General features: G+C 39.3%; 4 protein-coding genes across 8 annotated transcripts in view; 2 read left to right on the plus strand and 2 right to left on the minus strand.

The window, feature by feature from the left end:
- Window positions 1-2956: 2956 nt before the first annotated feature.
- Window positions 2957-7005, plus strand: cnbpa (CCHC-type zinc finger, nucleic acid binding protein a). Of its 3 annotated transcripts, none has more exons than XM_054609074.1 (5): window positions 2957-3028; window positions 5058-5190; window positions 5428-5493; window positions 5713-5911; window positions 6011-7005. In XM_054609074.1, the coding sequence occupies exons 1-5, from the start codon at window positions 2957-2959 to the stop codon at window positions 6126-6128; spliced, it is 588 nt and encodes a 195-aa protein (XP_054465049.1). In that variant the 3' UTR covers window positions 6129-7005. The 3 variants fall into 3 exon arrangements, with proteins under 3 accessions (XP_054465049.1, XP_054465051.1, XP_054465050.1); XM_054609076.1 differs by having other exon boundaries at window positions 6056-7005; XM_054609075.1 differs by having other exon boundaries at window positions 5058-5184.
- A 712-nt stretch (window positions 7006-7717) lies between these two features.
- LOC129099967 (haloacid dehalogenase-like hydrolase domain-containing 5) lies at window positions 7718-13024 on the plus strand. The gene is made up of 8 exons (XM_054609434.1): window positions 7718-7965; window positions 9259-9462; window positions 9625-9737; window positions 9837-9930; window positions 10032-10065; window positions 10183-10357; window positions 10475-10663; window positions 11791-13024. The coding sequence occupies exons 1-8, from the start codon at window positions 7846-7848 to the stop codon at window positions 12185-12187; spliced, it is 1326 nt and encodes a 441-aa protein (XP_054465409.1). The 5' UTR covers window positions 7718-7845; the 3' UTR covers window positions 12188-13024.
- A 2894-nt stretch (window positions 13025-15918) lies between these two features.
- Window positions 15919-17319, minus strand: gp9 (glycoprotein IX (platelet)). The gene is made up of 2 exons (XM_054609885.1): window positions 17093-17319; window positions 15919-16755 (listed from the first exon to the last, which is right to left on the minus strand). The coding sequence occupies exon 2, from the start codon at window positions 16752-16754 to the stop codon at window positions 16014-16016; it is 741 nt and encodes a 246-aa protein (XP_054465860.1). The 5' UTR covers window position 16755; window positions 17093-17319; the 3' UTR covers window positions 15919-16013.
- Window positions 17320-18178: 859 nt separating this feature from the next.
- The window catches only part of LOC129099557 (IQ motif and SEC7 domain-containing protein 1-like), a 92708-nt gene continuing 84797 nt past the window's right edge, over window positions 18179-26089 (minus strand). For 2 of the 3 annotated variants that reach the window (XM_054608828.1, XM_054608826.1), the window contains 4 exons: window positions 25684-25845; window positions 25154-25330; window positions 23385-23434; window positions 18179-22023 (listed from right to left, as the gene is read on the minus strand). In XM_054608828.1, the coding sequence (XP_054464803.1) occupies window positions 21439-22023; window positions 23385-23434; window positions 25154-25330; window positions 25684-25845 (974 nt within the window). In that variant the 3' untranslated portion in view covers window positions 18179-21438. The remainder of the gene's footprint in view (window positions 22024-23384; window positions 23435-25153; window positions 25331-25683; window positions 25846-26089) is intronic. The other variant, XM_054608827.1, reaches the window with a different exon arrangement.

Consider the following 26089-nt stretch of genomic DNA (forward strand, 5'->3'; position numbering starts at 1 on the left):
TCTTTCTGAAAATGCCAATTATCTGACAGATATTCCATGTAACATATAACTGAATGCCAAACACTGTTTCTGTGAAGATGAGGGCAAGGCTTTGTCATTGTGGGGCGTTTTAAGGTACTCCACAACACATACAACAGCACCACTGTATTTCAGTAAGCCTGGGATAATATTGGTGCTACATCTTTGCATCAATTCAAAATGATGCAGCACAGGTTGGGGTATTTTCCCCAGCTTTGTATTAAAGGTTCTGAGCTGCAGAATGAAGACCACAGGAGATAATAATTGCTATCTCAGAGCTTTACAACAAAATCCACCTTAAGACCGAGATGAATGCATCTTTCCCACTTATTGATCTGACTGAGCACTCAGGCCAGTTAGCTGAGATGCTTGCAACTCCCATAGATTATTGTCTCTATCTGTTCACTTGTATTCAAAATATGATGCAATCAGGACTCCTTAAACAAGGACAAAAGGTCCTTTGATACATTGTTCTTATTATGGATTATTTGATGCTTATTTACACTCTCATTCCAATTCTAGATTTTTTTGTTTTTCCTTATTTGTTTCAGGTTTATTTTTTTATCAGTTTAACTTTGTGGCATTCACAAACAAACTAAGCACATGCATGATCATTTCAAGTGTTTTAAGAAGTGCAAAATTGTTTTAAAATAAATACTTCATAGTGTTTTAAATATACCTCTTATTTATTAAAGTATTGTTCATCAATATAATGTCCTAGTCACCAGTGATTTGGGCCTTGTATTTAATAATAATAGAAGAAAAAACAGTATGTTGCTTGTCTTATTTCAACCATAACAGTGGTAGCATTTACTGAGAACCAGATACAGACATCTCTATACAGGTTATTTAACTTAATCTGTAAACAAAGCTACTTCTGACACATCCCATTGATTTCATTAAATACAACAATAGATGTAATGGTACAGCAAGATGAACAGGGTTACTGGAGATAGAGCTTAAAGAGGTCACTGTACAACCGTAGTGCACAATATACTGAAGATCACATCAAACCATTTTCATTTTTCTCTAAATATTTGATCGACAGTCTGCATTTTTTATACTGTATCCATCTTGTGGCTCTTACATACACCAATTTTTCTTGTTTTTTTTAATTCATACTATTTATTATTTATATTATTATTTGTAGTCAAACTGGTAATTCCATGTTGTAGTTTAGGTATATAACATACTGTATCCATCGTGTGGCTCTTATATATACAACTTTTCTTGTTTTTTTTAATTCATACTATTTATTATTTATATAATTATTTGTAGTCAAACTGGTAATTCCATGCTGTAGTTTAGGTATATAACATACTGTATCCATCGTGTGGCTCTTATATATAAATTTTTTCTTATTTCTTTGAATTCCTACTATTTATTATTAATAATAATATAAGTATTTGTAGTCGAACTGGTAATTCCATGTTGTAGTTTAGGTATATAACATACTGTATCCATCCATCTTACATACACCAATTTTTCTTATTTTTTTGAATTCATACTATTTATTATTTATAATAATATTATTATTTGTAGTCTAACTGGTAATTCCATGCTGTAGTTTAGGTATATAACATACTGTATCCATCCATCTTACATACACCAATTTTTCTTATTTTTTTTAATTCACACTATTTATTATTAATAATAATTATTATTAGTAGTCTAACTGGTAATTCCATGTTGTAGTTTAGGTATATAACATACTGTATCCATCTTGTGGCTCTTACATATACCAATTATTCTTATTTTTTTAATTCACACTATTTATTATTAATAATAATATTATTAGTAGTAGTCTAACTGGTAATTCCATGTTGTAGTTTAGGTATATAACATACTGTATCCATCCATCTTACATACACCAATTTTTCTTATTTTTTTGAATTCACACTATTTATTATTAATAATAATATTATTAGTAGTAGTCTAACTGGTAATTCCATGTTGTAGTTTAGGTATATAACATACTGTATCCATCTTGTGGCTCTTACATATACCAATTATTCTTATTTTTTTGAATTCACACTATTTATTATTAATAATAATATTATTAGTAGTAGTCTAACTGGTAATTCCATGTTGTAATTTAGGTATATAACATACTGTATCCATCCATCTTACATACACCAATTATTTTTTTGAATTCACACTATTTATTATTAATAATAATATTATTAGTAGTAGTCTAACTGGTAATTCCATGTTGTAGTTTAGGTATATAACATACTGTATCCATCTTGTGGTCTTACATATACCAATTATTCTTAGTTTTTTTGGAATTTGTCTGTTTATTATTAATAATAATATTTATTGTCTAACTGGTAATTCCATGTTGTAGTTTAGGTATATAATATTGTATCCATCCATCTTACATACACCAGTTGTATTTTTTTTAGTATTTATTATAATTATATAATTATTTGTAGTTGTAATTCCATGTTGTATTTAGGTATATAATTATTATCTTTATTTTGTTGTATAGTATGTGTATTTTTGTCTGTGTCTGTGTAGTTGTATAGTATGTGTATTTATTGTCTGTGTCTGTGTAGTTGAGCTGCTGCAACACTTGAATTTCCCCCATGGGGATCAATAAAGGAATAATAATAATAATAACATACTGTATCCATCTTGTGGCTCTTACATATACCAATTATTCTTATTTTTTTTAATTCACACTATTTATTATTAATAATAATATAATTATTAGTAGTCTAACTGGTAATTCCATGTTGTAGTTTAGGTATATAACATCCCCTGATGTTTGGAGGAAGTGGGAAAAATAAGGCCAGTCGATTTAAGGAAAGGGACTGTTCTGTGTCCCTGATTGGCTGATTCATAGAGGCGGTGTCCAGAAATCCTCGCGTCTGATTGGCCGCTCTCAAAGCCTTCAACCAATGAGCGACCGGGTATTTTTTACTGGATACTGTGAATGACAATTCAGGAACTCCTGTTCACACCGCATGTAGCGCAAAGAAGGAGGCGTAAACACAGACAGAGCGAGGTAAGCAACGAAACAGCACTAAAATGCATTTAATCAAACTCTAACACACATGTTTTAACTCTTAAAAAAAACAATGTGTTGTTTGAACTCATTTAAAAGCAGGTGATTTAACGTGTAGTCGGGTTTTCCTTTGTCAGATCGCGGTCCGGCCTGCTAGCTTTAGCATTAGCCGACTTTCGCGTTGTTCGCTCCTGCGCGGGAAATTAATGTTTTTTACGGTTTATTACCCGCCAGAAATAACCCAACACCGACTCTTTAACGCGTTCACTACCGAAACAAGCTCACTCGAGCTGGACAACGAGCCCCAGCCGTCGACTGAAGCGTGCTTGATCTCTAGGCGGAATGCTAACATGTGCTAGCTAACCAGCTGTGTGTGTTTCGAGAGCACGCAGGAGGATCAACGTGACTAGGCCGACGTTAGCGTGGCTGCAACCTTTGGCATTTTGATTCCGTGTTAAGATTGGGGAAAATCACGTCGTGATGAGAGGAGAGGAAGGGAGGAGGGAGTTAAGAGGACACGTGGATTAAATGCACACACATGTGCAAGATATTTGTGTGTTTTTTAATCTGAATTTATGTTTCTCACAACACTGGGATGTGTGATGGAGCCCAGGCTGCAGATAGCCCTCCTTAGCACACAACCCACGGCATGCTTCCATGGCCATTTCTAGATAGTAGCATTGGGTCGTTACCATGTTGGATTAAATCATTTTAAATCTAAACTGCATGCTCTCACGTGAAACAATCTGCTGCATTATTAAAGCAACTTTTTTTTTTTTTTTTTTTTGCAAAATAAGGTGTTATGTAAAACCCAGCAATTGAGGCCCAGTTTACCCATTGAAATCTTCATTTAAACTTATATTTTTTCCCTCCCACACACTCAGTCTACTTCTGGGTTCTGTATTATTAAAGCAACTTTTTTTTTTGTGCAAAATAAGGTGTTATGTAAACCCAGCAATTGAGGCCCAGTTTACCCATTGAAATCTTCATTTAAACTTATATTTTTCCCCCCACCTCCTCCCACACACCCTCAGTCTTCTTGATTACTCATTAACTCACATTCTTCCCGACTTGATGTCTTTAGCACCGTCAGCACACAGAAGTTTGGCCTATGGCGATCACAGCATGATCCCATTGGGGGAAATCATGTAAGTGAGCCAAGTAGTTAGTAGTAGTCCTGATGGCCACCTATGATAAACTGGAAAAATATAACCCCCTTTATTTTTTTCTTATTATAGTAGATTAGATCCCTATGGTAACGTGAGTCATTAATGCTAGACTTGCTCCTTAAATACTGGTGTGTGTGTGTGAGTTGTGCACTGTTATCTGGCTCAGGCATAAATAATTATTAAAAAAAATAATGTAAATATAAAAGTTTTCTAAAACTGTATACTCATTGACAACCATTTCAATTTGGTTAATTAATTATGTCCATGACCAGGTTATTCTTGGTGACATCTTGAATTCACAGGCTTCCACGCCAAAAAAAAAATCTCAGCATCAACTGTCCATTTAGCGCCTTGAGCCGGTGTTAACAGCTGCATTGCACTTATTTATCAACAGGCTTTCACACCACATGTGCACATAGTGCCAGTAAGTCTGTTTGTAAGTAGTCTAAACAGATTTGGCTATTAGTGACCAGAGTAGTGTGTGTGCTTTTAGGTTGTAGTGGCCTACTAAGCAGCTTAATTGTCTGACAAGAGGCCACTTTTTAATCTCCGTTTGAGCCAGAATGTAAAAATGAACATATTACAAATGGGCATCCATATTCTCCCAATTATTTCCTTAAAATTCAAATGTACAGATGTATGTCTGGGTAACACAACTTTAGTTTCCCAATTGAAAATCAAGATGATGAATATCATGATATCCAAATTCCTTGATTAGAATAATAAACTTCCTTCTGGATTTGCTATGTAAATCACAACCAGTGTCGGCTGTGTTTGTGTGTGATTTCCATATGGCCTGTGAAGATTTTTTTCTTTTAAACTGAACAGAATTTTCCTAACTTGTATGTGTTTTTGTTTAGGAAATGGACATGAGCAGCAGCAGCAGCGAGTGCTATCAATGTGGCCGCTCAGGGCACTGGGCCAAGCATTGCCCCAGCAGCTCCATGGGTTCAAGTGGACGTGGCAGGGGCAGGGGTCGGGGACGAGGCAAGGGTACTATCTACTATTCAGGCCACACCTAGCTTACAACGATTGTTGCACTAACCTGGCTTGTTGTTTATTAATTAGCATGCGTTGTTTAGCTGTAGTATGGTGTTACAGATGTGTCTTAGTACAGCACTCCCAATGGAACATAGTCATTTGTGAAAAAACACAGTTGGGGAGTTGAAGCCAAAAATTATAAACTTGTCTTCCTTTCAATGCTGCATACTAAATTGTCTTTCATTACAGATCTGTTCTGTTATCGGTGTGGAGACCAAGGACACATGGCCAGGGATTGTGACCAAACTGAGGATGGTGTGCATTGCAGTTCTAATTCTTCCATTTCATTTATAGTTAGTTGATGTGAAGTGGTGATTTCTTACACCGTAGTAACAGAAGTAATTACATTTCTATTTTAATGGTACAAAACAGTAAAGTATATAAGATTTAACATGTATTTACAACCAGCTTTTTCTTGCAACAGTGATACATTTTTGACCTGTTTTTTTCTTTTCATCTTTTTTCCCTATTCAGCGTGCTACAACTGCCACAGGAGTGGCCACATTTCCCGGGACTGCAAGGAGCCCAAAAAGGAGAGGGAGCAGCTCTGCTACATCTGCAACAAAGCTGGCCACATGGCCCGTGACTGTGATCATGCAAACAACCAGAAGTGCTACTCCTGCGGTGGGTTTGGTCACATCCAGAAGCTCTGCGACAAGGTGAAATGTTACAGGTGAGTGCCGACTTTTGAATACCTGTCTTCCAAAATCATTTTTCGTACATTCACTTTCAAGTAAGCTAATCATTGCGGCACTACTTTGTTCTTGCTTAGGTGTGGCGATATCGGCCACGTGGCTGTGCATTGCGCTAAAACCAGCGAGACTAACTGCTACAACTGCGGAACTGCTGGCCACCTGGCAAGAGATTGCACCAATGAAGGCAGCGCATAATCAGTGCCCTCTGTTGCCCCTCCTTTTTTCAGATTGATGGTTGGTTGTATTATTTTCTCTGAATCCTCTTCACTGGCCAACGGTTGGCTAACGGAGGCTAGTCCCAGGCCAGTGAGCCTCTCGACATGTAATACAATGAAAGGGGTGAAAAAAATATCTTTCTGCATTCAATACAAAAATGTTTTAGTTTGGTAGCGGTGTTATGTATAATGCTTTGTTAAAGAACCCCCCCTTTCCAAGCCACTGGTGATCAGAGATGAAGAATGGGACTAAACATGGGATTATATAGGACCTCTGAGCTTGTGGAAGTGAGCCTCAGTAAAATGAGAAGAAGGGAGTAAAATGGAAACCGAACTTCCATGTATGGTTATTTTGGTTTGTTTTAGTGGGATATGAGTTGGCCGAGAGAGTATGACTTGGACACATTTCATAACATGATGCATTTCAGCCCTACAAGCAGCTAAGTGGGCGATAACAAACTACATGTTATATTGCTAAGATATAAAAAAAAAAAAATTGGAGCTATTAAAAGAAACAAGTTCTTTTATAGAAATCTGTTTACAACTTAAATATCACTTGGTAGTCCAAGGTAGAATTTTCCTTTTCAAAATGGCTTTGGAAATTTTTCTTTTTTTTTTACCTTGGTAAAATTTAACATCAAGAGCAGTTGTCAGAACAGCAGAATTAGGAGTTATTTGGGAAAGAAATGTTTTCACAGAAATCAAAATGTTATTTTTGTACAATATCACTTAGACTACTGTATAAATACCATTTGCTTGTACTCAGTTTTTAAGTCGGAAGGAAAGTGCAACTGAAGTCCTAGAAAATAGAAATGTAATTTTAAACTATCAATAAAGCTGGAGGAGCACGAGGATGACTTGTTGTGTGATTTCATTTGTTCTTCTAAAACACCTGAACTTCATGGTCTTTTTTTTTTTTTCCATTCTCAAATCCCAAAGTCTTACTTGGAGGCAATACATGTGTATTTATATAAAAAAGAATTGCTCTAAGCTGCTGCATAACCACAGTGATAGTGGACTGAGCTGTTACACAACCAGCTTTCCTTACAGAGCCTGTTTGGTGACAGTGGTATCTCTGAAAACAGGGCGGGTCACATTTCCCTTTCAAATTCCTTCTGGTTCCTGCAGCATTTTTAGGAACCCTGAGGCTCACGAGGGCTGCCTGCAATGCACGTGGAGTAAAATGGAGATTTTAACTCGTATGGTTAATGCATTATGATATATGTGTATATTGATAAGGGGTCAGAGATGATATAGTTATAGATAGTGGTGTTCAATGATCTCGTGTTTTCCTGCAGTCCCCTCTCTCCTTTCATCTTCACGTGTTTGTGCGGTGGAAATAAAAAAAAAAATAAAAACCAAAAAAGCTCCACCTCGTTGTCTAAAATGGCAGCGGGGGTTTGCACACTGCAGATGTATCCCCGCATCTCCTTCCGGCAGAGATGCAGCAGAAAGACCCTCCTCCTCCTCATATGACGTCACCGGGTCTCACCCAGTCACATCATTATAGGCGTGAAAAAAAAGAAAAGAAAGAAACACGCAGATCAGCCACTGCCAGCGCGGCCGGGACGAGCCGGCTCCTCCGTTCATGCCGGGTCGCTTTCAATAGTATCTTGTTTTTTTCTCTCCATTCTTTTCTTTATTATTATTATTGTTTTTTTGTTTTTTTTAATAAATCCCAGTGATAAACTAAGGAGATGCGGGGACTCCTGCCGTTTCACCGGGGCCTGTGCACCCTGAGTAACCGTCAAGCCAGACGCAAAACTGGGATTGTCGGTTCTCGGTGCGGGTTTTGCGGAACTCAGTCTAATAGCAAGGTACGGTCCTCTCAGGCGGAACGATGCGTGGGTGACGAGGCGATACTTTGTAGTTAATGTGTATCCAAGAGGACTTTGCATACAATGTTGCATTCAATGTTGCATTCAATGTTGCATTCAATGTTGTGTAGCAGAAGTAAAGACACTACAGTTGCATACAATGTTGCATTCAGTGTTGCATTCAATGTTGTGTAGCAGAAGTAAAGACACTACAGTTGCATACAATGTTGCATTCAATGTTGCATACAATGTTGCATTCAATGTTGCATTCAATGTTGCATCAATGTTGCAATGTTGACACTACAGTTGCATTCAATGTTGCATTCAATGTTGTGTAGCAGAAGTAAAGACACTACAGTTGCATACAATGTTGCATTCAATGTCGCATGCAATGTTGCATACAATGTTGCATTCAATGTTGTGTAGCAGAAGTAAAGACACTACAGTTGCATACAATGTTGCATTCAATGTTGTGTAGCAGAAGTAAAGACACTACAGTTGCATACAATGTTGCATTCAATGTTGCATACAATGTTGCAGAATAAAGACAATGTTGCATTCAATGTTGCATGCAATGTTGCATTCAATGTTGCATGCAACTTTCTCCGATGCGGACGTGCTGGCAGAGATGAAAACAACAAGGGGGATCTGACATCAGGGCAGCCAGAGCAGATGTGTTGTACTGTGATTCCCCTCCACCACCATCGCAGTGTTTTGTTTTTTTTTTCCAGCCCTAGTCACCTCAAAAACATTGATTAAAAAAAATAACATTTAACATATATTTTTTGGATGGATTTCAAGTTATTTGTAATCTACTAACAATGTATGAAATATGTGTAGCGTTACTGCTGTGTCACCATATGACTCTCACTATGGATTCTCTGGTGCTGACCCGTATGTTGCCAAAATAATAAAGGGCCCACATTATGTCATACTCTATATAGAGTCACTGAGATGTTATTAGAAATACACTATGGTGTGTGGAAACAATGTTCACAGACATTATACATACCACAAAGTATATTTAAATTGAATATATTCAATTTAAGTCATTTCATTTGTTTTGTATTACTGTAGAAATGAAGCATTTGATTTCATATTTCATCATAAGCCACATTAAAGTCTGTAAGGGATTTCATGAATATCAATTTCACTCTAAATTTGATCATGTTGATCAGGCATCCTCCTTTATCCACGTTGTGTTGCCTGTTTTTCTAAATGTAAAAACAACAAAAAAAATCAAAAACCTTCTCTCCAGTTGGCTGGTTAACTTGTTTTTCTGTTTCTCTACAGCCGCAGCCAAACTTTGGGCTGTTGTTCGACATTGATGGGGTGCTTGTCCGGGGAAGGCAGCCAATCCCTGCTGCAAAAAAGGCGTTTGAGAAACTGGTCAACTCTCAGGGACAATTTGTGGTGCCAGTTGTTTTTGTCACAAATGCAGGGAATTGCCTCCGACAAACTAAAGCAGACCAGCTCGCTCACATTCTCGGAGTACCTGTGAGTTATAAAACTGAGAAATTGCTATGGAGGCTTCATGGCTCTTATTTAGATTGAATATAACGTACAAAAGCACTTATTTCTTCTTCTTTTTTTGATTCATCTCGTGTCCCCAGCCACTTCTGCTATTAATCTTTTCTAAAACACTTCATCTATTTCCAGATTACACAAGATCAAGTCATCATGTCCCATAGTCCGCTGAGGATGTTTAAGAAGTTTCATGACAAGTGTGTGCTGGTGTCAGGACAGGGACCGGTCCTGGAAATTGCTAAAAAGTATCCTGGAATCTTGCTTTCTTACCTTTTCTGTTTGCAATCAACTCAAATTAAGTGAGCATACTACTCTTCATTTGTCCTTAACACTCTTGTCTCCAGTGTGGGCTTTAATAACGTTGTCAGTGTTGATATGCTGAGGGAATCGTTCCCGCTGCTGGACATGGTGGATCACAACAGGAGACCCAAACTGCCGGTGAGATATATTGAAATCTGGATGTCAATAATATAGAAACATCCCACTGTTCTTTAGTCGTATACAGCAGCACATGTTTAGTTTCTCTTCTTTCATTACAGTCCAGTCCTGTCTGCAACCTTCCTAAGGTTGAAGGTGAGAACACGAACCTTTTATCACAGCTCACTGGCATCAGTTTTATTTTTAGATATATAGATATTTTATGTAAATAGAATAGATATTTTATGTAAATCTTTTTCATTTCACACACAGCTGTGATTCTGTTCGGGGAGCCGATTCGATGGGAGACCAACCTGCAGCTCATCGTTGACATCCTGTTGACCCACGGTAACCTTGGCAGTGTTCACCAAACCCAAAAGGCGCCTCACCTCCCCCTGCTGGCCTGCAACATGGACCTCATGTGGATGGCTGAGGCGCACTCTCCACGGTAACCAGGGGCGGTCACGGAATAACTTAAAGAAGGATTTCATTTATTAACATTGGCATAGTCTTCTATGTTGCCAATATATAAATGTATCCCTTCGTCTTCTCCGTTTTGTTTCAGGTTTGGCCACGGGACGTTTCTCGTGTGCCTAGAGAACATCTATAAGAAGATAACAGGCAAAGACCTGAAGTATGAGGCGCTCATGGGAAAACCCAGTGAGCTGACCTACCATTTCGCAGAATACCTCATCAGAAGCCAGGCCATGGAGAGGGAATGGAAACTCCCCGTCACTTCCCTTTATGCTATTGGGTAAGACATTATGTTAATTTACTGTATTGCAAATGGAGTTAATAGCTTTTAATAAGTATATGGGATGAACTAAGGAAGTAAGGAGACCCCCATGATCAGAATCATTGTGACACAGTCTGATGACAATGCATGAAAGTAATGAAAAGAGGTACTGAATGCTAAAATTGAGGTAACCATGCCTAACTTTAATTCACCACTTTTTTGAAAGCGCGTCTTCTCACATTCTAACTTGTTTGCAACCTTAGTTGCTAAGGTTGCAAACAAGTTAGAATGCTGAGGTGTTGCTCAATTATCTGGTGAGAAAAGTCATGAAAATACAGAACTCCTCCCTTTCAACTGGCCGCAAGCGTGTATCACACCTTCCTCTCAGAACTTGCAAGTTTCACTTCAACTTTTTTTCTCACAATTGTTGCTGTTGTGTTTTAACAGCATTTGCTTTGATAGTCCTTTTTCACAGCGTGCATTTTGACATGGATTTCAATGTGGGAAAAGCACAGGTGTTACTTATAACACTAAGGATGGCTCTGTTGCTGCATTCCATTTCCAGAATTTAAACTGGAGCTCTGCCTGAAGTCAGTTTCCAACTTGGGAATTCGGACAAACCCTACCGATCCCTAACCTCAAAACCAAAGATGACTGCATGAAGAGTAAAAACGTTTTCATCAGCAGTTCTCTCTTACTTGTGTCTCACTAAATCAGTCATACACACATTACTGTCCAACTCTCATCTGTAAATATGTTGCTACAGTGTTTGTATGCACAAAAAACACACTGGTATGTGTTGTTATTGCTAACAATGGCTAACCTGGCTGGAGAAAAAGCTCAATACGTTTTCTGACTTGTTGTACTGGAACACACACCATTCCCAGCTCCTAATTCCTATTTCCTAGGTAAATTGAATTCAGCATGTGGTATTCAAGGGTTTTGGTGAGCTTGAACTAGCATGCATAGTACCAGGGAACTGAAATCAATGCAGCTAAATGGAATTCGGCCATCATTCCATACATTATTTACCTCTGTGCTTTTCCCCTGTTACAAGTCAAGATGTCTTCCTTGAAAAAGGCCTATTGCTCTTCATGCTACTGCCCAAAACACTGAGTAATCTCTTCCCTGTTCTGCACTCTAAGGGATAACCTCATGACTGATATCTATGGAGCCAACCTATACAACCGCTACCTGGAGGAGAGAGTTGCTAGAAAGAACCCCAAAGCCGTTGCCAAGATGGTCTCCGCCACGGGGTCCACCACTGCAGTGCCCCAGGAGGAGGAGAGCGACAATCTGTGGGAGAGCGAGCTAGCGCTGCCCTCCGCCACTTCCTGTAAGTCCGTCCTGGTCTGCACAGGGGTCTACAACCCCAACGTGGAGGTGCCGTCCGATGCAAGCCACTGCATCAAAGAGACTGTGTTCCACGGGCACAGGGACTTCAGATTCGACCCTGCGCTGGTGGAGCCAGACCACATTGTGCAGGATGTGGCGGAAGCTGTTGAACGCATCTTTGAGCAGGAGAAGTTTGTGCCTCAGTAGAGTTGAGCCAACAGGTTTTGTGTAATCATGGGAGGCGAGGCATTAAACTGGGCGTACCACTTAATGCATAAACCCGAAGGAGCCTCACACTGTGGACATTGTTTAACCACCCGACAGGGCATTGACAAATTTCGGGTCAGCTTCTTAACTTTCAACATTGAGAAAAAGAATCATGTAACTGTTACTCTCAACCGCTCTTTTATATTGTTTTTGTGATAGTCTTTAATTACCTGTTTTCATTCAAGAAACATTTAAGGAACTGCCTTATTTGACCCAATTAAGTATTTTTTTAGACGATAGTAATCTTTTAGATAATTGCAAATCCTGAAATCATCCTATATTTATTACAAGAATTTACCAGTGTTTTTAAGAAGCATATTCAGATAATAACGGTCGCCCTCTATTCCCAAGGTGACTTTTTATTATTGCATTTTTAGTCATTTGTTAACCCATTTATCCTTGAAATGCTATGCATGACCATGAGCGTAATACTTGTACTGTAAAAACAACTGTTTGATGTGCAGTAGGCCTATTGTCCTCTAATAGTACTATCCGTCTGCATTTTGTCTAGTTGTGAGAACCTTGAGTATTTGCACAGATCAGAGACTTTGATCTTTGTGAAATGTTACCATATCTTCCTGCCATAAATTGTTTATTATAATGTATAAATTCATTTTTATGCTTTAATATTTTAAATCCAGATGTTAAAGCTACCTAGACGTCTTTTAAGATACAAGCACAATGCCGGTCAAAAACATTTAATGCTCCATATTTCATCATTTGTGGTATTTTTCTCATTGTAAATACCTTAACGTCAGAAAATATAAGGAATAAGTAACTGCAAACTGTGTGTGTTTTTTTTAATGCAAAACGACCCAACACTTATCAGAGACGGTCAAGGTATTGATCACTTTAATAGACGCCTTTTCTGTTAGTAAACATGGAACATACTTTTTAAAGAGTCCTAAAACCTGGAAATGAATAAGCATTTTTGTACTTCCGGTTCCCTCGTCTTGGAGTAAATGTTATTTATTTTTGGGGGTTTTTGGTTAGATGCCTGAAACAATCTTAGGAGATTTTAACATTTTGTTCTAAAATATGAAAAAGAGTCAGTAAATACCTCTCTCATGAACCTTGAAGCTTTTAAACATCTTAAAAAGGCGGTTGCCAACAAGTGGCTAAAATAGACTACAATTACTACAGTTTATTTCAAAATTGCACTAATAGGGCCCTGATATATTCCCTGCACCTCAAAGCAATATGAATATCAAAATTTGTTTCTATTATAAAACTGGAACCTAGAGGCTTTTAAATTGCAAAGTTGTCATAGGAACCTTTTTAAGTCACTTTTTTATTTTATAAAAATACAAAAACAAAATTGTGAACATTGTAGCTACTACAGATCAAAACTATTAACATTAATAAAACCAAATGAAATGTGTAAAAACTGAATAACAACTTTTGCTAAGTATAACCGAGTGCACACCTTACAATACTATCCAACTGCACAAATATAATCTACACATAGTCTATAACACTCACTATATTATACTTATCATTTCGGTTGCTGCTCAAACAACACACATCTGCCTGATACTAGCGTGAGGTGAATGTCATGTTATTCTATGGTGTGTGACCTCTGATTTGATCAAGGGGATACATCTTTCCCTCAGTAAGCTTCAGCTGACGGCTAACAACTCCTTTCAAAACGGATAAATGGACAGCTAATCACAGAAGACTTGTTGTTTTTTATTTTGAAGGATATCATAAAAAATAGCTTGAAAAGTCATTGTAAAGACTAATATGAAAAAGTCATACAAAGTCACAGCAAAGTATGCTATAAAATAGTCAAAAAAAATGTAGTATAGTATGTCATAAACATTTTTTTTATTGAAAATGTGACTGACATGACTGTAGAAGAAGACATGAATGAAGATACTCATCTTCAGTTTTGTTCCGGAACGTCTGCACTCATCTGGGGAGAAAAGAAGAGAAGGTACCATAATAATTTAAGTCATATTCACATACTGTGTAGGTGTGTCTGTGCCTACCACTAAAAAAATAGCTTTCATTTTTTTTTTTTATGACACTATATTATAATTTCCCTATATACTTTATTTTTATTTTTTTTTTTTTTTTTTACTTTTTAAGGCATTTTGTACATTTGTATGGCATACTATAGTATTACATTTACGTTACATTTTATGGCATATTAAAGAATTACTTTTTTTTTTTAATCCAAATATTCTTTGACATTTTACATGAACTTTTTATGGCATAATATACTATGGCTATTGTTTGAAAATTTGATGGCATTTTTTTTGGCATACAATACTATGACAATTATGTGTACATTTTCATTACATACTTTACTTGACTTTTTCGGACATATTTATGGCATACTATACTAAGACATTTACATTATTATGGCATAATATACTATGAATATTTTGTTACATTTTTATGTCATACTATACTCTGACATTTTGTTATTTCATTTTCATGGCATATTATAGTTTTTTATTTTTCATTTTTAAGGCTAACTATAGTAAGACATTTACGTTACATTTTATGGCATAATATACCATGACAATTTTGTGTACATTTTCATGACAGACTATACTATGAGACTTATTCGGACATATTTATGGCATACCATACTATGGCATTTACATTTTCATGGCATATTAAAGAATGATGTTCTCTTTTTTACATTTTTAAGGCTAACTTTACTATGACATTTTTATGGCTTACTATGCTATGACATTTTACATGAACATTTTATGGTATACTATACTATGACAATTTACATGACATTTTTATGGCATATTTATGTATAGGATTGCCAATTGTGGATATGGGAATTACATTTTGTCACAATGTGTTTTGGAAAGTCATAATTACATTATGGATCTCTGGAATGGTTTTTAATCTTGGATATCTGAAATTAAAGTTATAACTAATATTGGATTGTTAATATCTGATATGGGAGTTTTTCCTTCAGATATCCAGAATTTTCATTGTAGATATCAAAAATATATCTGAAATGACATTTATGGATAGGAAAAATGTCATTCTGGATATCTGAAGTCTTATTTTTGACTATGGATAATTAAATTACAAAAAATTGAAATATATCCAGTCTAGCTATTAAATGACACTTATACTTTTGAGGATTTAAAAATGTCTTAAATTTTGATTTGGCTAGAACAGTCAAAATAATATAGTTTTGGTTATATTCAATTACCATTATGACTAGTGTGAATACAATTTCAACTGGGAGAAATGCTTTTATTGATATCTAAAATGTAATTAGAGATAGGAGTGTAATTCAACTAAAACAGCTTGCCATAGCCTCAAGTCTTGTCTTTGTATTGCCTTCAACCAACACCTTGACATTATCGTGACGTTGGCACTAAAAGGGTCTATTGGACAGACAGCACAGTTAAGATCTTTCTATATTTATACTCCATTTCTATTATTTTAAAAAGTAGCTCAATCATCTAGCGAGAGTCCTGTAGGACTTACAGGTCAATTGTAAGACAAATATATAGCATGAATAGACTGATGAGTATCTAGTATTACCAATATAATTAAGGCCAAAATAGCCTCTTATATTTTCTAATGTGAGTGTATCTGTAAGTTTTGCCTAATTCAGTAATATATCACAGAATAACATTCGGTTGCATTGTTAGAAACCCAGAAGAAGTGTCAGGAGACATGTCTTTAGAAGTTTAGAATAAAAATAACTTTATTACATAAAAAACATTACTGCCCTCAACTTATTTGCCACTAGTGTTATTGTAATTCCAGTGTGGTAGGTCGCTTAGGTAGCCTTTATCTTTATATTGTGCTTCTTGTGCAACACATCCAGTGCTTGTGGCGGTAGCTTCGTGTTGATAAGGGGGTTTTCTAGGTCCTCAGCACATGTGACAGACTCCATGCTGAACTCTGACTGTGCTGTGTGCAGCCTCCTCCTGTGTTTGGGCCTCATTGAGCGCAGAGAGTCGGCCTCGAACCTTGAATGTCTCTCCCATATGTACAGAATGAAAGTAGACGCTTTGGCTAGTCTCAAGGCCCACAGAAGCAGACCGATGATGCAGCATAGCATCACTCCCATCACAGTGTTATAAGTCCCACCAGTGCAAGCGGCCAGGGCACAGGAGGCAAAGTGGTCATCTCTGAGTTCAGTGATGGCTCTCTGGGCCACCGAGCTTGGACTGGCACAGGTGGGCTCCGTGGAGACAGCAGCCCTGTTCTTTAGCAACCAGTTCCTCAGGTATTGGATCCTACAGTCACAGTGGAAAGGATTCCCAGATAGTGAGACCTTTTTCAGGCCAACCAGTCTGTCAAAGAGGCCTGGAGACACCGAGGTGAGCCGGTTGTCCTGCACATTGAGCTCCGTGGTGTCTGACGGCAGATGAGGCAGGTCCACAAGGTTTAAAGAGCTGCAGTTGACCACCAGACCAGCAGGCATGAGGGCTGAACATAGGCAGGGTTGACCAGTAGTGCGTGCGCTTAATGTGGCCCAGACAAGGAGGACGGCTAAGCTTAAACTGCAGAGCATCCTGCAGGATAAGGGAAAAGGTTATTCCCTATCTGCACTGTAATTTCCTGTTTGCATAATAAACGGGAACAAAGGGTTGCTTACAGTGCAGCACTCAGCAAGTTGTTATATTGGATATTTCTAAAAGCAGACAGTGTCTATAAATGTGTATGGGAACAAGATTAACATTAAGCAACAAACAAAAACTGTCCATCTATAAAACCTTGATTTAATTGATTATGTCAAAAACATCTATGAGGTGAAAGACAATAATTATCCCTGTGGATCCTTAAACTGTAATAAACATAGCCAAACGAAAAAAAAACCTTCTTTTTTTAAATGTAAAAAAGAATACAAACCTTTAAAAGTCAAACCAACTTGGAAGTTACTTGTTGTGGTTCCAGTCATCCTTAACATTTAGTTATATGTCCACAGTTCTATCCCAATATTGCATTTGAGATTAAGAGTATTCCAAAAGTTCTCCTTAACTCAGGATATCCCCGCTTTGTAACCAAACGTGTAATTAAACAGAATAATCACACAGCCAGTACAGAGCAACGACAGTGTGAGGAACGCACCAATAACACTGCACCGTTATGGCGCATTTGACATGAAGGAAATCCATCTGCTTAGAGGAGATAAGAGTTTATCTATTAAAAACAGTGGAGCAGACTATCTGAAGCTCTCCCACACAATGTTTAGTACAGACATCTACTGCAGTGCTGAGGGCACGGGAGGGGGGGAAATTCACTGCAAAATACTGCTGGGAGCATCTACAGTTTCATGTGAATTTAAATTTATACTTTGAAAGCCAAATACTGAATGAGCTCGAAGCCAAAGAACATATTTTTTTTTTGCCATTTCTGCATCTTTTAGAAAAAGACTGTTTAGGGGATAGAGAGACCGGGAATTACATGTAGCAGAGGCCACAAGACAGATCTGAACTCAGAGTGCTGCAGTAGGGACTCACCTCTACCTGGTGAACTACCTGAGCACCTTAAGAAAATGTTTCATAATGGAAATACTGAGCTGCAAAGCAGAATCTAGATCTACAATCCAAGAAAAACATGGATCAAATCTCAAAGAATGAGTATAAACGTTCATGTTTTGCTGGCTGATCCTATGAGGAGATGTGTAAGTACACTTTTCACCCATAGATGGTGTAATGGCACAGATTTTCCTTTTTCTTTTTATAGCACTTCAATGCATGCCCTCTGGTGGAAATGCTGCAGCACTAAGTAATGGAAAGTCATGCTGGAGCCTGGAAGTGGAAGATATGGGAGCCTAAAGATAAGGAAGGCACTAATGTGAAATGCATTACACCAAAAGGAGGCAACGAAAAAAACAATAACATTCCATTTGAGTCACAGCTGACTCAGTGCTCAATGGGATTTCTTTTGTGCTTTCTATACACTGGAGAGCAAAAACAACACGTGCGTACCATAAGTCATATATTCGTTTATTTTGCGTTCTCAACATTGTCACAGTTGGAAGTTTTACAATAACTGGGGTCTTACTGACTCACTACTCACTGTACAAACAGAATGCACATATAAATGAGGCCGTTCTTGTCTTTTTCCTCTTTTTAAAATGTGTCTCGCACCAGACTGAACAGCTTGCAGCATGATGTATGTAGGTTTGTCTGTCTGTCTGTCTGTGTGTGTGTGTGTCTGTGTTTGTGTGTGTGTGTGTGTGTGTGTGTGTGTGTGTGTTTGTGTGTGTGTGTGTGTGTGTGTGTGTGTGGGAGGGGGTGGTTGCATGTATGAAAAAAGAGCTGGATGCAAATGGCAACAAACTTTCTAACAGTCTGTTTTTGATTCCTACAGCAGATATCAGTCCATGACAGCTGGAGGCTGAGACAATCGATATGTTCATATATCACCCCTCTAATCCATCTATGAGGTGATGCATGTTCTTTACTGCAGATATCAGAATAGAGTACTGATCATATACACATTATGTACAGCTGCTTTAACCCCCTTTTTTCTTGGTCCCTTTAGGGCTTCATAAAGATTGACCCTCCTTCCAAGCAGTTCATCTGTTTGCACACCAAAATCCCATATTTACATGATGAAAGCCCTCGTCAACAGAAGTGCAATGTTCTTTATATTTGTAATTTACACAATGGCTTTGTTGATGAAATGCATGCTGAGCTTCAATAACTAACATAGGGCAACACGTTCCACAACAGGAAATTCCAAATGAATCAAAACTTTAAAGGCTGATTTCCGCCCCCCCCCCCCCCTATCAGCTCACAGTGAATAGGACACATGATGATCCATGCAGTGCATTGTTGGGGTACTTTCTAACAGAGAATGACTGTAGACATTTGAAGCACTACAACACACACCAAAACAAACAGATTTCTTTGTTAAACATCACCCCAAGATTTCAGAATTATAGCAAAAAAAAAAAAAAAAAAAAAAAAAATTGAAATCAATGGAAAGACACATTCAACTGATCATTAATGTCCCGTATGTGATATGTCTGTCATCTGTTCTTTCTTGTTAATTCCCATGAGGAGAAATGTGTGAGAATAAGCCTGACTTATGGCAATGGTTTTCTTTGTGAATGTTAAAATACATTTACAACCTGAATATTGGGACAAACAGTTTACTGTCACTAATTTACACACTAGAATAGACTCTTATTTGTAGAATGTAGAAAGTTATTCTTTACATATATACCCAGTTCCTTTGTTCAGTTTGCATTTTGTATATTATAACTGCATTTCCTGAAAAAAATGAAAGTGTTCTTTCATATGTGCTTATCCAGCAAAATATTTTTGTTCAGCCCAAAGCATTTTTCCTTTTATTAAAATATATACACACATTCCTCTTTCCACTGTGAACTGTGTAAGTAAGTATTTATATATTTCTCAAATGAAAAAGGATATATTTTTTTCACCTGAATCTCGTCCTGGACAACAAGATAACAGACTTCCACTCATAGTACAAGTCTGCATTTTTCTGAACATGATTGCACTTAAACTTGCTATGATAACACTGATTTGTTATACAATGTGCAGAGGATAGCCTCACATTAATAACATTACATGCAAAAAATCACTTACTAGACATTCCACTGAACTCCAAGCCTGTGCCTCTCATAAGACCACGAGGACAGCCACACATTAATTTACCAAGAAAGACTTTGACAGGGGTCAAAAACAAAAAATAAATAAATAACGACGCAACATGAAAAAAAAAAAAAAACGCACAAATTGGAGGGACACTTTTCTCGTTGTTAATGTACAAAATCAGTACAAAGATATTGCACATATGATAGAAAAAAGATGAAAAAAATACTTCACTATGTAAGAACTGATTTTTATTCATTTACCTTGTTGGCGAATAAAAAAAATATACTAAAGAAGGCAAAAGAAGATTTTGAAAGTTTTTTTGATTTGAAGAGTCAAGAGAGCAGCTGTCGCATAATTTCAAGATAACGGACTTAACAATATTCAACGCGTTCTGTGGGGTTATTTGTAACATTAGTGCTGAGACTCCAAGTGTATTTGTAATGTCTTCTCACTCTTAATCTTTATTACTTTTTTCAGTCTAAGCAGCCACAGTATGAGAAGTAAACCGAGATTAAAACAACCAACCAGCCCAGTTTATCATTTTCGAGAGTTGACAGGAAAAGTCTGCTTTGAGGCTTCAGCTGCGGCAGCACAGCCTTTTGAGGCCCATATGCAACAGCTGCCATCCAGAGGCTCCTTCTGATCCATTTGAAAGGCAAAAATTTCCAGAAATAGATTATAGGCCCGACTGAATGGGAGTTCACTCCTTTCAGATCTACATCCTGTCACCACAGAGTCAGCATAATACTGATAAAATTCATTTTTGCTGATAATAATAATTGTAAGTATAATCTTACAAATTACTTTACGCACAATATACTGTACATGAAGTCTTGACTAAATAGATTATGCATTAATTATTGGCACATTTATTTATGAGAGCTAGGAGACAACACATATAGCTGTCATCTACAGTAAATACAGCACTAGAACTACAATGACTGAGACGGTCAACTCAGTTGTTCACCTGTCCTGTGATGTTGAATGATTAAGTCTAGGTTTCTTCACTACACATGAGCTCTACGGGAGGCAACGACAAAATTGCATTCATATGATGGAAGGATCTGCAAACAGAAGAGTTGAAAGTTGACTTCTGAAAGGCTGTGCACAAGGTATTACGCCATCAATTGTGACAGAGAAAAACAGTCAGCCATGTTCTCGTCTCTCAGGGCGTTTCTCCTCCTGATTATGTGAAGGTAGGACAGGCTATTGTAGGAATGAAGCTGTTGGAAGCGGCTTGGTGAGAGAACATGTTTTCTCTGAAGCCGTCACGGCCGGTTGGTGTGTGTGTGTGTGTGTGTGTGTGTGTGTGTGTGTGTGTGTGTGTGTGTGTGTGTGTGTGTGTGTGGAAAACATAGAGCGTCTTCCTGTACTTCCCTCACAAAAAACCCTGATGGGGCCGAACCATGATCAGGCAAACTAGTAAAAGGCCCCTGTTGGAACTGCTGAGTCCGATTTCCATCCTGCATATTGGTTGGACCTGGAGGTGAAAAAGGTGACTGCGTGTGATTGGTTCCCATCACAGCAGCAGTTAAACACAGTGGACAGGCCATAGAGTCATGCTGTCAGTCCCTTTGGTGTAAGCAATAGTCCCTCCGCCTTTAAGTCCCCTCCTCCGGAGCATCACACTACGGTGCTGATGCCACTGTGTTTAGGTTTGGGTCCGCCAGGAGCCGAACCCGCTTGCTGACTGTGGTGGTGTGGAGCGTGCTGGGAGTGTGAAGCGTGATGGGAATGCTGGCTGTAATGGCTGTGCTGCGAATGGGGGTGTTGGTGCGCGTGGGAGCCGTAGCCCGGGTGCTGCTGCTGCTGCTGCTGCTGCTGCTGCTGCTGCTGGTACGGCGTGTGGGGAGGCGGGTGGTAGTGGTGGTGGTGGTGGTACGGCGGCGGGTTCTGTGGGTTCTGCGGGTTCTGCGGGACTTGGCAGTACTGGGAATGGTGGCCGTGGAGCTGCACTGTATGCGCTACCTGTGCTGTGTGGTGCAGGTTGGTCGGGTGGGGCTTGTGGGATATGAGAGTGGGCTGAGCCGGGGGAGGGAAGGGGGAGTGGCCCTGTGATGACGACGGTTTGCCTCGCTTGCTGCCAAAGAGCGACCCGAGGATGGAGGTCGATGCTGAGTTAGGGATGGAGGGGTGGCCGCGCGGGGGTGCACCCTCGCGTGGCGTGGTGGCTCTCCGGCGTGTGTGTGGACTGCTAATGATGGACCCCTGCAGGCAGGAAAAAAAAAAAAAAAAAAAAGGTAACAGCAACTCTGTCAGACACTGTGCAAGTGCTGCTGCACGACACTGACTCAACCACAGCTACAAGGCACCAGCGGCATGAGTTCACAGTGTTTTCTTATTTAAAATAAACAAGTAGCAAAATGTTATAGGGCATGCAAATGAGAAACTAAAAATGTTTTAATGGTAGGCAGCAGCGACACTAGGAACATTTCAGCGTCAAGATGAAGGGAGCCTATTTTCAAAGGAGCTCTGCTGTAAAGGAGCTAACCAGCTTGAAACAGTAAATCTGTAACAAGAGTAATTACATAAATAGCATTAGGAGCATAAATAATGACATTGACAGGGGAAGAAAAAAGACAACATTTCATCGTCATTGCAGTCAGTGTGCCAAACCCTCTAAGAGTCACACATGCAACTTGTTATAATAGTTTCCACATGCAGAGGATGTGACAGGCAAAACTCAGCATCCACACATTAGCATTCAACTAGAAGGCAGGAGGAACTGAGCTCTTGTGTGCAGACGTCACAACAGGCCTGGACACTTTTCCTCCCTTTACTGGATCCAACACTGCTCACTATACAGTTATGACTTCTCCTAAAAAAAAAAAAAAAAAAAGAGCTTTTCCATTTGGCACATGCTTCGTTTAAGACTGGAGAAAAGACCACCAAGATGACGTCTTTGAAAGCAGAATGAAATTTTCAGGGTCCCAGACTTCAAACCCAACACATGGACTCATGGACACATGAGATGAGGGAGAGATGAATGAATGAAATCCACATCTTTAGAAGTCTCTGTGAAGCCCATCAGTAGACGTCTGACTATAAAGGCTACGTTTTTCTCCCTGAACTTTACAGCATTTAAGAGAAGTTGTGGATAAGGGGGGGGGAGGTAAAAGAAAGACCCGCATAAGGAGAGGGGCTGTGTTTCCTAGTGTCTCACAGAGCTACCACCCTGCCACAGAGAAGAAGAACCAAATGAAAAACCGCTTGGATGTGATTGGATGAAAGACAGAGACAGGCGACAAGGGGGAGGGATCAGAGGAGGGATTAGTAGAGTCATGCTTGTTTGAAGATAAGGTGTATATTGGTCATATAACATGACCAAAACAGGAGATCCCTGGCTTCCAAAAAAAGGGGGGCGGGATCAGAGGCAGGCAACCCAATGCATGCACACTAACTGAGGCAAGCAGGTCATAAGGCATCCCAGGAAGAAAAATAAATGATCCAAACAAATGGACTGAGTCTATGAAGCAAAGAAGGTGTAAGACCAAAAAATAAATGGTGTGTTTTCACAGTGCACATCATCACATAGAGAGTAGCTTGGATACCAGCTGCTTCCAACTTACTTCCATATTGCTGTCTAGTGATCCTGCACTGCTGCGACGCCCCCGCTTGCCTGCCCGAGACATGCAATACCACAGATTAGAGATCGACAGCACTCCTGGATCGACTACAGACGTTTAGGCCGCCCGCCAGTTCCGAGAGGGGGCAGTGAAGTGGATTGTGACTGTGAGTAAGGTCCAAATATGGGCGGGAGGGGAGGGGGGTTGGGAGTTGGGAGAGCGCGTTCAGGTCTGGGAGGGTGGTGGGTGACAGGTGGTACTCTGGCTGACTGGATAGTGGAGCCACATCTTCAGGCTGCTAAAATTTCTGTTTAAAACGCACTTCGAACTGCCTAAAATTTTGAATGCATTTCTATAAATCTCAACAAATATGGACTCCGAAGGCATCAAAGTGTGATAGACCAAGGAAATGTCCGCAAGTGAAGTTTTACCAAAAGATTGCAGGCCGCTTTAAAAAACTTTGAATAAGGTTGATGCCGCAATCAAACTCTCCCAGACTCTTTGACTAAACAAAATCAGACAACTCGTTTGTTAATGTTGCTACGAGATTGTAGGTTTTCTAAAAAAGGGGGTCGTGGTTGGCGTGAAGCCGGTCTCGGTGACAGTCACGGAGGAGGAGACACATCAAAAGCAATACAGTGGTTGTTGCACATGGGATGTACAGGCATATACAGGTCTGAGGGGGCGAACAGAGCACTTTTGCCGTTGTTAGGCACACTCAGCCAATGATACATGACCAATAATCACACATAAACAGGAAAATACCTGATGTGTATGGGAAATAACACAGTAAATACACATGAAATGGGAGTATGGCAGGAAAGGAAAAAAAGAAAACACTTAACAAAAATGACCCCACTAACATGCCACATCCTGCATCGTAAAAAACACAGGAGACAGGAGGGACTTCTTTACACTTCTTCACTGACTGACCTATCATTTCCCGTTGAGGTAGCGATCATAAGAACAAAGCGTGTCGTATTACCAACAGTGAGGCAGACCCTGTGACTGGATTTCATTTTTGTTATCAAGTTAATCACCCGATAACTTCACATAGCTGTTATCTGTAATGAATGAAATGTACTCCTGCTTCAGAGACAGAGCGGCTGTGCTAAACACTGATATTCATGGACGTGAAATGACTGTCAACCGCCAAGACTGGAACTAGATCTTGATCTTCGGTACACATCAGCGCTGCTTTGTTTGGTTCACAAATATATACGTGAGAGGAAATGGCAAATGATGTTTGAGTAAAACTTAAAAGATTATCACGACGATGTCTTTTGAGTAAAACAAAACTTAGGTGTGCAAAAGTGCGAGGTTAAAAAAAAACCAAACAGAAAATAAAGAAAAAGTGACGATTAAAACATGAATGTGAATGTTCAGAAGTTAACTCATCCAGATGATCAGGGGTGACAACTCCCCTTCAATTTCATTCATCACTGAGTTGATCTGAGTTTCTAAACCATTATCCTCTTCACAAAAAGGTCTGTATTCAGTCTTTGAATTTAAAAAAAAAGGTGGAGCACACCTTAAGTCTCTCTAAAAACAAAGGTTAAACATTGATGGACACACTGTTCAGACCAAACTCTCCAATCATATATAGTGGATTTAAAGGGGAGGACTCTAAAATCAACATATGGTGCCGTGAAACAACAACATTTGACTATTTTCATCCCCTTCATATCATCACAGAGAGCTGGATGACAGCAGGAGAGTACTTTTCCACTAAAGAGCCGGCTCTTTAAAAAACAGAGACGTTTTGGCTGTACCTGCTTCGGAGAGGTCTCTCAGGGAGCTGCTGAGGGCGCTGCGCTTCAGGCCCTCGCCCATGGCGTAGGTGTCGTCCAGACTGGCGCGGTTCATGTTCCCGTTGCCAGCCTCCTTCTTCAGACCGGAGCTCTGCGACATGCTGGGCCTCACCACCCCCTTCTGCTTCTCCAGCTCGGCTGTGGAGAGGAGCCAAGGAAAGACTGAGGTAAGTGGCAGCGGTTTTTTGATCGTCTCACTCTGGCCAGGGAATGACTTTATAACTTTTTCTGAGATGTATTCAACCACCTCTTGCTGTCTGGAACTCATGAAGCGTTCTACATCCTGTCTTGCTTTTTTGAATGACCACAAAAACACTGCTGTCCTTTTTGTTAGCCATCCTGTGAACTCTGTAAACATTCGCCCTCGTAAAGTGCCACAGTTGAGTAATGAAGACCATGCCCTGTTTCTACTTTACACAGCCTGAGGTAGACAGAGTAAAGGGGGGATGTGAGGGGAGGGGAGGGGAGGGGAGGGGGAAAAGGCAGCTCACACTCTATTCTGTATTTCTCCATTTCCTGGACCTCGGCAATGGACTCTCGCAGGTCGTCTGTGAACTTCTTGCGGTCCTGGGGGTTGGGCGCGTTAAAGTTGATGAGGACTTTGATGTCGGCACCTGGTATGGCTGATGTAAGTCTGATTCCATTTGGGTAATCTGGGGCGACGGCAAAAAGAGAGGGAGAGACATTCACACAAGGGCCATTGATCAAAAAAACAAGTTGAAACACATTGGGGCGAATTCGTCTGAAGTTTGGAGAGTTAAAAACAACGTCACAGCCCATTTGGTTCGGCCTCCCATGTCTGCTGGGTGTGTAACTGTGCTGCATCAAACCCTGTGCTGTAAACACTGTCAGCTAACACGCCACGGGGATACAGACGGAACAAAAGACGACGCCACT

This window comes from Anoplopoma fimbria, chromosome 12 (assembly GCF_027596085.1).
Source record: "Anoplopoma fimbria isolate UVic2021 breed Golden Eagle Sablefish chromosome 12, Afim_UVic_2022, whole genome shotgun sequence".
In the NCBI taxonomy this organism is placed as follows: Eukaryota; Metazoa; Chordata; class Actinopteri; order Perciformes; family Anoplopomatidae; genus Anoplopoma; species Anoplopoma fimbria.

Coding starts and splice junctions, on each gene's coding strand:
- cnbpa (XM_054609074.1), top strand. CDS start 2,957: ATGACAATTCAGGAACTCCTGTTCACACCGCATGTAGCGCAAAGAAGG. Junction 3,029..5,057: donor GTAAACACAGACAGAGCGAG/GTAAGCAACGAA, acceptor GTTTTTGTTTAG/GAAATGGACATGAGCAGCAG. Junction 5,191..5,427: donor GGGTCGGGGACGAGGCAAGG/GTACTATCTACT, acceptor CTTTCATTACAG/ATCTGTTCTGTTATCGGTGT.
- LOC129099967 (XM_054609434.1), top strand. CDS start 7,846: ATGCGGGGACTCCTGCCGTTTCACCGGGGCCTGTGCACCCTGAGTAAC. Junction 9,931..10,031: donor ACAGGAGACCCAAACTGCCG/GTGAGATATATT, acceptor CTTTCATTACAG/TCCAGTCCTGTCTGCAACCT. Junction 10,358..10,474: donor GCTGAGGCGCACTCTCCACG/GTAACCAGGGGC, acceptor GTTTTGTTTCAG/GTTTGGCCACGGGACGTTTC.
- gp9 (XM_054609885.1), bottom strand. CDS start 16,754: ATGCTCTGCAGTTTAAGCTTAGCCGTCCTCCTTGTCTGGGCCACATTA.